The 15,000-nt window shown below is 40.2% G+C and overlaps 1 protein-coding gene across 1 annotated transcript in view; it reads left to right on the top strand.

The window, feature by feature from the left end:
• hsd11b2 (hydroxysteroid (11-beta) dehydrogenase 2) overlaps positions 1 to 15,000 on the top strand; it is a 25,776-nt gene that overhangs the window by 2,122 nt on the left and 8,654 nt on the right. Inside the window, exon 2 of the mRNA XM_017706180.2 lies at positions 12,676 to 12,888. Within this exon, the coding sequence (XP_017561669.1) occupies positions 12,676 to 12,888 (213 nt within the window). The remainder of the gene's footprint in view (positions 1 to 12,675; positions 12,889 to 15,000) is intronic.

Raw genomic sequence — 15,000 nt, forward strand, 5'->3', positions numbered from 1 at the left:
CCCTAATGAAGACATACATTAGCACATATTATTCATATTATGTAATAAAATTATTTTCAGAGTGCCCCCCCCACTCTCTCGCTCTCTCTTCTCTGTCTTTCTCTCCCTCTCACTCATTCTTCCTCCCCCTCTGTCTCTTCTCGCTCCCTCTCTTTCTCTCTCCCAGGTTTTCTTTTTCTCTTCTCTATCTCTCACTCACTCATTTTTTCTTTCTCCCTCTCTGTCTCTCTTCTCTCTCTCCCCCCCCCCCCTTTCTCTCGCCCAGGTATTCTTTCTCCTCCGTCTCTCTCCCCCCTTCTCCCCATCTGTCTCTTCTCGCTCTCTCTTTCTCTCTCCCTCCCCCCCCCAGGTATTCTTTCTCCTCTCTCTCTCTCTCTCTCTCACACACACTCATTCTTTCTCCCTCTCTGTCTATTCTCTCACTCACTCATTCTCTCTCTCTCTTTCTCCCCTCTCTCTCTTCTCACTCTCTCTCTTTCTCTCTCCCAGGTATTCTTCTTCTCCTCTCTTTATCTCACTCACTCACTCATTCTCTTTGTCCTCTTTCTCCTTACTCTCTTTTTTTTTCTGTCTACCACACCTTCACCATACCCCCCCCCCCCACCCCCCCTGGCCCATATCCAGTACAATAAGAAAATTATACTATATAGCTTTGGGTGTATTTTATACGCTCACATTACTATACATTAACATTGACAACCAGGAAAAAGTTTTCTTTTATTTGATATGACATATGATAACGCCTTGCAGTCCTCGGGTTTAAGGTCCATATCCCACGATACACACCCAAATCAACAACCTACGCTTTCTAATCAGTAGCCCTAAGAGAAAATAGCCCTGTGAGTAAATGTAGGTTATGATATCCCTACCAGCTTAGAGACTTGTTTGGTTTTCCCCCTTTTATTGGGCCTCACTTAAAGAATAGCTCCTTATCTACTTCTTGCTGCCTGAATCACACTCTGAATAAAACAGCAGCTTTTTGAACTTTCACTTCCTTCTATACAACCTTAAATTAAAAGTGGCTAAAAGGGTTCTTTGGAGTGATGCTATAGAGAGACTACAATTGGTAGTAGACAAAGTGGTTTCAAATTAATTTTATGCAACCACCAAACTGAATGTATGGTATCACTCTGAAGCACTTACCATTACAAATGTAGGTAAATTACTTTTTTAGCAGGTAAATCTGTTCATGGTGAAGGTTAAGAAGTTTGCAGAAGTAACCCAAGTTATCAAAAGTAACCTTAGTATCAAAGTTCCTGTGCTGGTGGATTGGCAGGTAGCTGTTAAGCTCTTGCGTTGGAGTCGTTAATTTCACAAAACCAGTTTGCGCCTGGTCAGATGTTCCAAGGGAGATTATGACCGTGGTTCAGGAAAGGGGGGTGAGGGGGTGAGGTTCTGAGAAAGATCTCATTTGGGTTCCTTAAATCCATAAAAAGCTGTCTACTGGCATGGCAACCAGGGCCAAATCCTCGGTCCCCCACCTCAGGCTTTCCCCTCCCTTCTTATTCGAGGAATTTGTCAGTATGTCCCAAGCCATGAAAACATGCTCCCACTCATTGTGCATACATGAGTTTCTTGGCATACACAAGCACACAAATGCACACACAAGCTGCCCGGACTTGGCACCCAGAACCTGATGCTGGAAAGGCTTTTGCTGGTTTGGACAGTTCATTAGGTATATCCTTGTTTATTTATCCATAATGAGTTATTTTGTTGCTTTGCAGGAACATCCCTGCATAACTTACTTATCCACTTAAATTGCAATCAACAGCAGTAATTTCAGGTCAAAAACAACTGTTAAGTAAATGTTATTAATTTCTCAGGCGATATTAATGAGGAAATAAAATAGAAGATAATCCCCTTGCATAAGGAAGGGGAACATTAAAAGAAAACAAGTGAAAAAACAGGTTATTATAAACTTATTGATGTTATCCTTTAGATACAGAAAGAAGTTAAGTACCATTCCTCCTACAGACCTGAATCATCCACAGGTGTTCGGTCCATCCTGCACTGTGAGAAGACGTCTCAATGCTATAGGTCTGAAAGGATGTGAAAATGCTGGTGTTCTAATAATGGAAGGATCAACCCAGAGTGAACGTTTTTGGGATAACTTTTAAAAAATGTAACTTTTAAGAATGAAGAGATGGAAGATGGAAAAAAAATCAAGGCTCCCAACAAATATAGAGCCTGTAATAAAGGCAGGGTGTACACACTAAGGAGTATGGAGGCATGGCCATGTGAGTAGCCAAGTACGGAGGTGCATAGTAGGTGCTCACTATTGAATGTGAATGTAGTTACATTACTGTGAAAAGGAAATAGACAAAAAATTAGAAAATTAGTAAATCAAACAAATAAGCTACAGGTGTGATCAGAACAATGAACTGACCACCACAGAGTCTGGGATCACAAAGCTGGAAATCCAACCAACTTCTAAGAATGAAATTTCGAGGTGTGGAAAAATATCCTTGCAGATTTCTTTTGAAAGCAAAACTCCCAAAAAGAATGGAAGCTGTAATAAATACAAATGACACACATCAACTATACTATACTGAAAAATGAATAATTTGTACTTAATGCCAGAGTTACTGGTAATGAAATAAATGAAGAGTGATCTTTTGCACATTGCTGTAGTTATGAATGAGAGGGTTAAAGCTGGTCAGCTGTATGCTGAAGTGATGGAAAGTTCCTTTCGAAGTGTGTGCTGCATTTTTATTAGACATCAAGTCCTATTAATTGCTGTTTCTCCAACCTGTGGTACGTCACTCTTCGTTGCTGGAAATTAAAAAGCAGGAGGGGAAAATAAGTTAAACCTCTTATAAAGGCAAATGAATGGGCTGGCATTCTTTGCAGGCTAAGTCACAGCGCTGCTGAATCAACTGCTCAAACTTAGACCCAACTTGCCACACATTTAGCTTGGCCACAGATTGACCACTGTCTGGCCAGTGCACTGCAGGAACGTTCTGAATATTAAGGATATAATTCAGGTTCAATGACACTTCTCTCTCTTTTCTCAGCTGCTGCTCCCTCTCTCTCGTTCTCTCTCGACCATCGGTGTGATTGAAGTCCTCCCTGTCCGCAGTGCAGCCAAGAGCAACACTAAAGCCTAAATATCATTTGGTCAGATACATATTAGCCTCCATGCCGGGAAACAATTGTATAGTCTAAATATAGATTAATGTCTTATGCTGCTCCAGGCACCATTTCTCAACTCTGAGAAAGACAGGATAAGTGCTATTGGCTGCACTTCACAAGCCTATCAGTCTCTCTGTCTCTCTCTTCTCTTTCTCACTCTCATTCGCTCTCCTTTTCTATTTTTACTGCTTTTTTGTCCTTTTCTCTACTGTCTCTTTCTCTCACTCTCTTTCACTCTCTCCTATTCTCTTTCTCCTCTCTTTTCTCTGTCATCTGTTTGTCTCACTCCTTCTTTGTCTTTTTTTCTTTCTACTTTCCTTTCTTCTCTTTTCTCTCTGTATCTCACTCAATCTCTCTCATTTTCTCTTTCTTCCTTCCCATTCTTTCTTTTAGTCAGTCACTCTCCTTTTCTTTTCTTTCCTCTTTTTCTTTTTTCTATCACTGTCTATTGCCCTCTTTCTCTCTCTGTCACTAACTCTGTTACTCTTTCTTTCTCACTTTGTCAATCTCTCTTAATCACACTCACTCTCTCTCTCTCTCTCTCTCTCTCTCTCACCTTTTTACGCTGGCAAAACTCCATGACAACACAAGTCATGATGAACACAAGGTTCTCGTACCATAGAGGTGTGAATTTAACACACTTGTTTCTCAGATATTCAGCTGTTGGTACATCTTGACATTACAAACATTTAATCTGCTCCGTGACTTCCCACACATCTTCACCCTGCACTATTGCTGACTAGGCCAAGGGGTACAATTTCACCAATTAGTATGTACATGTAAAGTTTATGTTACTAATTTTGCATTAGGAAAAGTCACAACAACAAAATATAATATTGTAGTATTGGTGTAGAGACAACAGGGAAGCAATGGCACATAACACATAGCCAGACCCACAGGGGAGGTCACCACCAGCCACAGGCTTCACCCTGATGGGAGACCAATTCCCAACATAAGGCACACTAAACAATGAGCTAAACCTGCAATAACACATTGCTACACAAACACACAACTACATTCAAACACATTAAACCTCCTTTTTAGGAGGCAGAGCACCTACCATGTATATCTGTGCTTGGCTGCTCACATGGCCACGCCTCCCAAGCACCAGCCAGTAGTGTGTAACTACAGTATGATTTTTTAATTAGTGTGTCCACTCTGCCTTTATTACAGCTTCTATACTTTTTCAGGAGACTTGTTTTTTCCACCTCCAAAATTCAGTCTTAGAAGTTGGTTGCAGCTTCCCATGATTCAGGTAATCTCAAACACATTCAGCATCGAAGTCTGGACTTTGGGTTGACCCGTCCACTGTTTTGAGAACACCAGGTGCTTCTTTGCAAATTTTCTTCTTTTTTTTTTATTTAATTTTGAATTCCCATGTACAGCAGTAGGCTTTGGGTTGTACTGCTCCTTTTACCCCAAACACATCACCACCTTCACTTCCACATGACCAACCTTTATTCTCCTTCCTCTTCCTGGTTCCAGTCCCCATGTCCCAGTGACTCCTCCCCCTTTTGCCAGCAGCACTCTTAAAAGGTCTATCCAGTTCTTTTAGTTTAGTTTCAGTTAGGCCCCCTGTGTAACAAATGGCTAATACAGAATTATAAATACAACCCTCTCATTTAAAACTGTTAACACACCCAAAGAGAATTTAACCTTGCAAGGATTTTAATTCAAACCATTTGCTTATTATATGTACAACAAATGTGCATGCACTGTGTCTCCTTTCTCAGTGTTATTCTGCCACTGTAATTAACAGGACCTAGAATTTTCATCACCTTAGCCCTTTCCACTTTGGTGCTAATTTGGATTAAAAACCTATCAAGGGCTTTGCACTGCGGGTGTACCCTAACACAGACCAGATCTCCCACAAGAAATTGCACTGGTCTCCTGTGGGCATTATAATATCTGGCTTATCTTTGTCTGGCCACTCTAACTCTCTGCCTTAACTCCTGTGCCATCTGGTGTTGTCGTTCAAGTAGGGTATATGATTGCTGTTGAGGATGAGGTGCTGGTGTGTGACGAATTAGCCTTTCTAATGGGCATTTCAGTTGCCTTCCCAGGGCCAATTCAGCCAGAGTTCACCCCATCATTTCATGCTGGGTGCTGTTGATCACAAACTGGAACTCTGACAACCACTTATCCAAGTCTCCATGGCGATTACCTAAAAAGGAGGCCATCACAGTTTTTAGAGTGTGGTTAACCCGCTCTGTGAAGTTGGCCTGAGGATGGTAGCTGGTGGTCATCTTTTGTATTACACCCCATTTCTTGCACAAATCAGTGAGAAGCTGACTGGTAAACTGGGGGCCTGGTCTGAGACTTCACCCCATCTGGTGAAGATCTCATCCCACAAGCACCGACAAAGACCTGGAGTTTTACTGTCACGTAGAGGGAATAACTCTATCCACTTGGTGTAATAGTCCATCACTACTACACTCTCAGAAAGAAAGGTATGACACTGTCACTGTGGTGGTACCCTCAGGGGTACATCCCAGTACCTTTAGTCAGGGAACAGAATTGTACCAGAATCCATTGAAATTATATTTTCTACGTTATTTTGACTCCACACATCCCATCTCATCTCCAGGCTTTTTATTTTAGTGTTCTCATTTAAAACATTAGTTTATAAAAAGATACAAATATCTACTTTTCCACTAGGAAAAACTCATGTAAGGTACACCATTGGACTTTAAAACCACTGTTGTACCTTTGAGGGTACATGTACATTGCTTGTACCTTGATGAATGAATCATGTACCTGCATGGTACCTTTATTTCTTATAGGGAAGCAGATAACTGTTTCCCTTCTTGCTTCGAGGAAAGGGCCCCATAAAATCCAGTCCCATCGTATATCCAGCTTCTTCCACTTTGGTGGTTTGTAAAAATCCAGCAGGTTTCTTGTTGTCCGGCTTGTACTGCTGGCAAACTGCACACAGTCTCACATGTTGCTGCACATCTTTTTGGACTGTGGGCCACCAAGACACCTCTAAAATCCGCAACACAGTCTTAAGTCTGCCCAAGTGAGCCCCTAGTGGATTGTCATGAAAGTAGTGGAGAAAAGTGGTGGTCATCTCCTTGGGCACTACTAGTTGATACTTCCATCCTGCTCTTTTAATGGGTATTGTCCTGTAAAGGACATCTTGAAGTATCTCCCAACCAATGCATTCTTTCTGCTTGCTGATGTCAGCCTCTTTGGTCCACATCTCTCTGACTTCTTGATCTTGTTTTTGAGCATGTGCATCTCCGGTGGATGAGATTACAACAGAGCTTCATGGGCCTCATGGGTTTCAGATGCAACAGTGGCCTTCACACTGGAGAGGGGAGGAGCCATAGCCACATACAAATTCATGGCCTTACCTGATCCCACTGATAGAGACCAGGTCAAATTACATGGAGAGTGATTTAAAAATGAAAAGAAAGATCTTTTCCCATGGATCAACATTCCATAAGTATGTCTTCCTAAATTAAGCTGGACTTGAGCTTTTGTTAAAAAAAATCCAGGCCCAGAATAAGAGGAAAGGCTAAGTTGCTGTCTGCCATAATGTAGGTCTCCAAGGTCCACACAGCACCATGCCAGGTGTATGCCAGTTGTACCTTCCATTCGGGCCGGTGTGACTTGCCATCTGCCAACACGAAAGTCAGAGGATCTCCTGTACTCAGTGTCTCGCCAACCCTGGCTGTCTTTTGTCAAAGACTACTCTGCATCATTGTGTAGGTGCAAACCGTATCCAGCATGGCTTCACCTTGAAGCCCTCATGTTCCAATAGGAACAACCAGCAGGTGTGGAGATTCTGCTTTAGCTAAGGCCACATGGTGACTGTGCTGGCCCCTGTGTTCCAGACAGACATTACTGGAGCTTTTGCTGTTCTGTTTCTTTTTGGTCTTGTAACTAGAAGCCTGGCTATTCACTCGGGCCCAGTAGTCCTTCTTTGCAGCCCAGTCACGCTCTACCATGGACCTGACTTTAACTAGTTGTTCCACAGTATGGAATGTCCCTCTTAAACTACTGACTAGTGCTGGATTGCAGTTGTTTATGATACACCTGACCAATTCGACTTCTGTCATGTCAGGTTTCCATTTGAAGCACAGTGCCCTATAGTCATAAGCAAAGTCTCTTATACTTTGATCAGGTGCCTGGACACTGACACGCAGATGCTCCTCCACCTCAGTCAAGTAATCAATTCAGACAAAAATGAGTGCTTAAATTCATTCCAATTATGGATCTTTGTTTTCTCTGCCATCCACCAGCTCTTTTGCTCTTTTTGCAGCTCTTTGTTTTAGGACACAATGTGGCAGTGAGTTCAGCATCGGACAAAAGCCTTAGTGACAAAAAGTTTTCACACTGCTCAATAAAGATCAACACAGCAGGAGTATCACGGGATTCCCCAAAGGTCCGAAAATCTAAACGAACAGGAGGCTTAGCAACGAAAGAAGGGGGGCCAGACATATTACCAGAAGAGGGAGTCATGATGTTAATAACATTAGGAGATGATTAATAAAAGGAGTTTTGACTCATAGGGGTGCTAGAGTGCTTAGTCTACTAATCTCCCTTTACCATTGTTCATCTCGAACTGAACCACAAGCCCTTTGAGCTTCGAGTACAGCTTGGCTTGATCCGCCATCCTTCAAGGCATGTGGAAGACAAGCATCGAGAATGTTCTCTGTACTGGCACCCAAGTGGTGGAATGAACTCCCCCTGGCTGTCCGAGCAGCAGAGTCTCTTGCTGTCTTCAAACACAGACTGAAGACGCATCTCTTTACGCAGCACTTAAATGAGCATTGAAGTATTGTTTGCAATATATTGTACTCCACTTGAATATAATAATAATATATTAATAAATATAATATTATATTTTATTGTATTGCACTGTGTTTTATAGTTTACTTTATTGTTGAATACACTGTGTATTGTAGTTTATTGTATTGTATTGTAGTTTATTGTATTGTATTGCATGGCACTGCATGGCACTGCATGGCACAGAGTTCTGTGCTCAACTCTGTTCCTTTTTTCGTAGTTCTTTTAGTTAGGCCCCCTGTGTAACAAATGGCTAATACAGAATTCTAAATACAACCCTCTCATTTAAACCTCTTAACACACCCAAAGAAAATTTAACCTTGCAAGGATTTTAATTCAGACCATTTGCTTATGATATGTACAACAAAATTAAAAAGACTCATGTGGCATCGTCACATACTGTTTTCAACAGTACTGTTTATCTGATGGGGGTGGTCTTGCACGGATGTTAGGAGCCCCATTTTCTGTGTATGATTTAACTTCCTTATCTAATCTTTTCAGGAATATCTCCTGAAAAGGGAATAACTTGTACTTACTGGTACATTTATTTTGATTGAATGTTAAATAAAGGAAGGGTGGTCTTCTCAGCACTGCACATGTACAGCCTGTTTGACAGGAAACCTGATCCCTCAGAATAAGGGCCTGTAATTGTGTTTACATCCACAGCGATCTGTATGTGTGTCTGTTTATTTTTCCAGCGTGGGCCCTGTTAGCTGTTGTGTAAGAGGAAGTCATTCACGGCCGTTCCCCTTAATGGATCTTGTCTTGAAGTGCTGCCGCGATAGTGTTTCAGTGTATGCTGAGATAAAGCAAGCTTGCAGTAGAACAATATGAAAGAAATACTCCAGCTGAACTTGAGAGGTAGCACGAAAAAGAGATGAGTGTGCATGCATAAGCATGTGTATGTGTTTCTGCTCCTCCTTCTCTGCCCCGTTAGAGTTCTGGCAGGTCTTTTCCTTTACTCAATGTCCCTGGAGCCACTCCAGATCCCAGTTCATCCCAGAGAGAAGTGATACACTTAACCAGTCACCCAAAATATCCATGCCGCTTCTTATGTAACTCTGCACCCTGACACAGGCCACAGCTGTGGGTCACTGCGATGTCACACAAGGGCAGCCTAACAGAAGCAAATAAGGAGAATTCAAACCAAAATTATACATCAGCAACAAAGTAACCCATGGACTATATCACATAGAGCATTATGCATCTGTGAGTGAGGCTCCGTCTGCACACTGACCGGAATGTAAAGTTGTTTAGTGTTGCTGCTCTTAGCAAGGAAACTGCAAGCAAGTTCAAGAGTTACAAAAAAGTTCAGCCCACAATAGTAGCTGAGGACAGCGTTGCTGCTGGCTTCCAGAGAAGCAAACTGCTAAATTATAAAAACCATAAACTACAGGGGGGCGATATAGCAAAAATATAATATCACAATGCTTCAAGACATTTTCATGATACACAATATGTCACATTTCTTTTTTCATCTGATCAGTTGGAACTGAGAAAAAAGAAGCAGCAAAATTTTACTGCTACATTTTTAAAACACAATCACAAACGGTCCATACAAAGGTTTGTATTCAATATTTGGGATACTGTGTTGCAGAAAATCAAACAAACTGCTTTGTTCATAATAAAACCTGCAGGTGGATAGAGCTCCACAAAAGACGATATCCACAATATGTGCAGAAAAGCATATAGTATTGTATTGTGACATCATTTATCACGATAACGATATAAATCATCATATTGCCCAGCTCTATTATTAACGCAACTGCTTTGCAGCTTTCATCAAAATTTCTGCTTGCTAACTAAACCTGCAATATTATATATAACATGTTACATTTTATTTTTCTATCAGTCGTTTATATGTCAGTCGTTGTTCTGAGAAGAAAGAATATTTGCTTTTCTCATTAACTGTTAGCTTCTTGATAGCTACACATCCTTTCAGACCCATAGTGTTGAGTTATCTTCTCACAGTGGGTGGATGGACAGAAACAATTTTTTCTGATCTAAAGCAAGATTCTTTACTTTGCTTTGGTGTTCCCCTTTCCTGCAAGTGGACTATCTTATAGTCAGTCTTCTCAGAAACATCTCCCCAATAAATAAATTTTGACTGGAAAATAAAATAATTGATTGTGAACAACTGGAATAATGTACAGTTGCTTCAGTCATGTGGTCATTATCTATTACAGGTAATGACATTAGCACAGCAGTGCATGTTGGCTTTGGACGTCGCAACAGAGCAAAATTCTTACTCTCTTGTGGCTATTAATCTTTAGAATAGTGTGCCCCAACGCAGATACACAAGCCTCCCCCATAACGCTTTGGCACACAACTAGAGCAAATGTTATGCTCATCTACTCCAACAAGTGGAATGTGAGGGTGAAGGGCTGGCCAGGTTGCACCATGTCCTCAGAATACCTTGAGATAAAAAAGTATGTTTGAATCATAGGTGGTAGGTGCGTTCTTACGATAACAGCAGTCACTCTATGAACAGTATGCAGCACTTATACACACGCACACACTCACACACACACACACACATACACACACATACAGAGCAGGGGAAAGGTAGAGTGCATTGACCTTGTTATGATGTGCATGGAGGAAGCCTGTAAAATCCAACTGGAAGCTTTTTATTACTGCACTTCAGCTCAATTGACACTTGTTTGCCTGTCAATTGGGCATTAAAAGGTTTGTGGGTCATTCAAACAAAGTTTGAAAAAATGGAAATAAAAGCCATGCACACATTTCCAAGATGACTTATCAGTTTGTGTTGTACAGTCCAAGATACACTGCAGAACCCACAAAGTCTCCCACTGCAGCTTTACTGCTTGTTTTGCGAGCTCATTCAGAGGTAATGTAAAATATGATTCAGAGATTTATGTGCTAGTTTGACTGGGACCATAGACAGAAAAAAAAATAAACATCCTAAATGTAGGCAGCATATCTAACATTTCTTAAAGTAAGAGAATTATAAATGATTTTCCTGTAGTTTCCCTTCCCTTTTTTAGTATAAAAGAGTGTATCTGATGTCTGCGCTTGCCAAAATTTCATATATTTTAAGTGTAGAATAAAACACTCTTCAAATTTATGAAAGACAATGAAAGGGGAAAAACATCTCACCCGGAACATCTTTCTTTTATTTAAACTTCCTCTTTGACCTGGGATTAAAGGTCCTTGGTGTTTACCTGTTTATCCACTTGCAGATGACGATTATAAAGCAGGGGTGTTAAATTTCCAATCACTGTGTCCCTCCTCAATTACATCCACAACACGTGATCGGTTACACACACTCTGCCTGTGTGTGGATGTCTTCAAAGCTGCTTAACGAGAAATGTCTCTTTTTATGAGTAGGCCTGTTTGCCTGTTGTTTGTTTGTGTGAAACGCTTTGCTGTTCTGTTGCCAAAGAAACAACAGTGTTATCAGCAGGCCCTATCATTGCCATCTAATTCAGTCCAGTTAGAGATAAGGGAACAGAGTGCTGCTGGCAAGCAAGCCGCGAGTCAGGGATTTATGTAAGCATGATACTGCTGCATGTACTGCGGGCCAGCATGAGGTCGATGGTCATGGTTCAGTATGACGAGAATCAACATCTAACGTTTTCATGCTGGTCAACGTCGAAAAAAGGGTACACCTTTATCGTCCAAGATACAAGAACATCTGGGTCAAATGCTTTGGATTCAAAGTAGATATCTGTGATATTTGGTATACTCTGACTGAACTGAGCATACATATGTACAGGATTGCAGTAGGTAAGCATATCTGTAATGAAGCAACGGTAATAGCAGTAGTACTGTGCAAAAAGTCAGAGACCGCCCTTTGTTTGGTAGAAGTTAAATCATTTTTCAGGACATATTTTTAAGGAGATTAGATAGAAGACAATCCACTTGTTTAAATAAGTTAGGGAAAAGTAAGTGGAAAAAATATATATTCAAAGGCAAAGTTTTAAATATATACATATGTTTGTTTATATATATATATAAACCTTTTTAATATATATTTAATTGAAAAAAAAAAAAAAATATATATATATATATATATATATATATATATATATATATATATATATATATATATTCAATTAAATATATATTAAAAAGGTGTAATAAAAGAGAAAAAGGGACTCCTTATCATGCAAGAACCGGCAGACCACCAAAACCCTCAGTGCTTAAAGCTTTCATCTTTAAGAGAAAGAAAATCAAGCTTCACTCTTGCTTCAGATCTGAGGAAAGCAGAAAATACAACCAAGTTCTAAGACTGAACTTTGGAGGGGTGAAAATAATATCCCTGAAAAGTTCAAAAGTTGAAAGCAAGTTTTTGTAAAAAAAGGTAATGATAAAGGTGGAAATAATATAATTTTATCTTTTAAATATAAAGTCGTTGAGGCTTCTAGGTAATTTTCTCTTAAATAATGTTTTTTTCCAAAAAACTGGAAAATAAATAACTTGTACTTAATGGCAGTTTTAACAGGAAAATTTGACAAAATGAAGGATGGTCTGTTACTTTGACAGTGATTTAACGCTGAAGTGAAGTTTCTTGTATTGTAATAGCTTGACAGAAAAGTTTCTTTGAGTTGAATTATGACTGGTATGCTTACACTCATTAATTGCAAGTGACAATAAGATTTACAGATGAAGACATTCAGACTAAGACAAGGCAAAGATGAGCTTGCTCAGAGAAAGTGTTGTGGTTGTGGGCATAAATTCTCTCTTTCTCCATCTCTCTCTCTCTCTCTCTCTCTCTCTCTGCAGGGTGTGACACAGGGTTTGGGCACGCCACAGCTAAGCAGCTGGACGCTATGGGGTTTGAAGTGTTCGCAACAGTGCTGGATCTGGAAGGACAGGGGGCCAAGCACCTGAGAGGCACCTGCTCACAACGGCTCACCCTGCTGCAGGTGGACATCACCCAACCACAGCAGGTCCAACAGGCCCTTATCAACACCAAGGCAAAGCTTGGCATGAAAGGTAGATTACGCATGCACACACATGCTACATAACACTGAGTTTCCTGTTTAAAATGTTGCTCTAACAGGTAGTACTATGTTGTTTAATCTAACTGAATCAAGGCAGTTGGGCACTAACAATGGTGAATATAATATTATGATAACATTGGCTTGATTACGCAACAAGGAGAGCTAAACCAAATCTAAGGTAAGAAGGTAACCTTTCATATACAGACAAAATAATGAATTCATTCATTTGAAATGAATAAATGTTAGTATTTAAACACTAACTGAGTTGAGTGGTAAAATATGTCCTGGATTGCTATGGTTCTGTAAAGCTTATCCAACGTAGTCCAATCCAAGTTAGAAAAGAACACATTTGTGGTGCAGCTAATTGATAAGTCAATCACATAGTGCCGTGCTTTCTCAAGGGATGGCACTAAAGGTGTTAATGGTAAAATTACTTTAAAAATTTTTACCCCTTAAACATTGAAAAACAAACAAAGTCTTTAAAGGTAGTTAGGGTTAGGGTTAGGGTTAGGATTAAAAGCCAGGTTTGGAAAATTATGATCAATATTTAGCTGGATGCAAAATTAATTACCTACAAAGCATCTAAAGTGGACTATTTCAATAGAGTGTTACTTTGTGATAAAATAGAGCTAAATCTGAAAAACAGGTTTTCTTTTGGGACCATTTTGCCCTGCAGCACCCTGCATGTACATCTCTGTCTAAACTAAGAAGTGAACTCTTTAGACACCTGGTTCTTGACTTTGTTTACATTTTAATGATTTATGTTTCATGCAGACCTTTTGAATAATGGTGACCATCGCCTTTTCCTTTAAAACAGCAACACAAAAATACAACATTTTTAAGGATGACACTCATTTCCTGAACATCTACACAACACGCTTGCGACTTGCACACGCAGGCTGCTGAGTAAGGATTTGTTTTTCAGCTCCTTTACTAATCTCTATCGTTCTCCTCTGTTATTGGAAGGGTCATCGTGTTATAAATAACACATTAAACACAGGCCACAGAACAGCAATGTCCCTTTCAAGGCGAACACATATTTACTTTAGTTGGGCGGTTTCCTCTACTATTGTTGACTCTGTGGGAGTCTTTTAAGGACAGCTTGAGTGCATGTTTGTAATTGCAGAGTTTGGAAAAGGTCATTGACACACGCTGACACGGGCCTTTCCTGCTGAGCTCTGTCTGTATGGCTTGGCAGCATATCAAGGGCTCGCTTTCTTTTCAAACATGAGCAAAGTGCAAGTTGCCTAATAGACCAATCAGAGCATTCTGTTTTCTTCATTCTCAGCACAAGCGTTGAAGGGCCTGCTTTCTACTTGTTTCTTATATGTTATGTTTGTTTGTTTTTTTTCTTGAAGTCCAATAAAGATGTTTGTAAGAGTTCACGAATAAACGGGCACAATTCATTTACTAACCACTCTTCATATTTTAGAATGAAACAGGCTGTTTTTGTTATTGTGTCTTTAAGAATGATATATGTAAATAAACTCTGCCCTGTACTGAGCCTCGCTCAGGCTGAAACACTCCTTATAACTTCAGTGTGGATGAGCGGAGCTAAACTACTGCAGGTTGAATAGGCCTTAGTAATATATTTTAATACAGGTGTTTTCAAATTACATAAACAATGAATTACAACAACAGATTGCTCAGTTTGCAGTTTAGTTTCTATATATGATCAGTGTGGCTGCAGATTTCCTTACAAAGCAGGAGCACATGCGATCAATCGTTTGAAGACTGAGACTGATTAAACAAGTGGAATCAGGTGAGCTCCTGTGTGTTTGCAATGGAAACCTGTAGCCACGCCAGCTGTTTGTGGATCAGAATGGACAGCCCTGGACTGTAAGGACTGGGCATGCTTTGAAACACTATTTATATACTATGTCAAACTCTTTTATTTCAAACAACTTCAGTTTTCAATTATGGCTAAAAAGGCTGCAAGTCATTTTTCCCCCTTTCGAGTTAGAGGCTATTTCAGGATACGGTTACCACAAAAAAAAGTGTGTGTGTGTGTGGGGGGGGGGGGGGGTAAACTGCAATGTACCCACGCCTCGTTTGCAGTTAGGATTGCAAAGTCCCATAGAGATGAAAGTGAGGGAAACTAAGA

Source organism: Pygocentrus nattereri, chromosome 25, assembly GCF_015220715.1.
Source record: "Pygocentrus nattereri isolate fPygNat1 chromosome 25, fPygNat1.pri, whole genome shotgun sequence".
NCBI classification, from domain to species: Eukaryota; Metazoa; Chordata; class Actinopteri; order Characiformes; family Serrasalmidae; genus Pygocentrus; species Pygocentrus nattereri.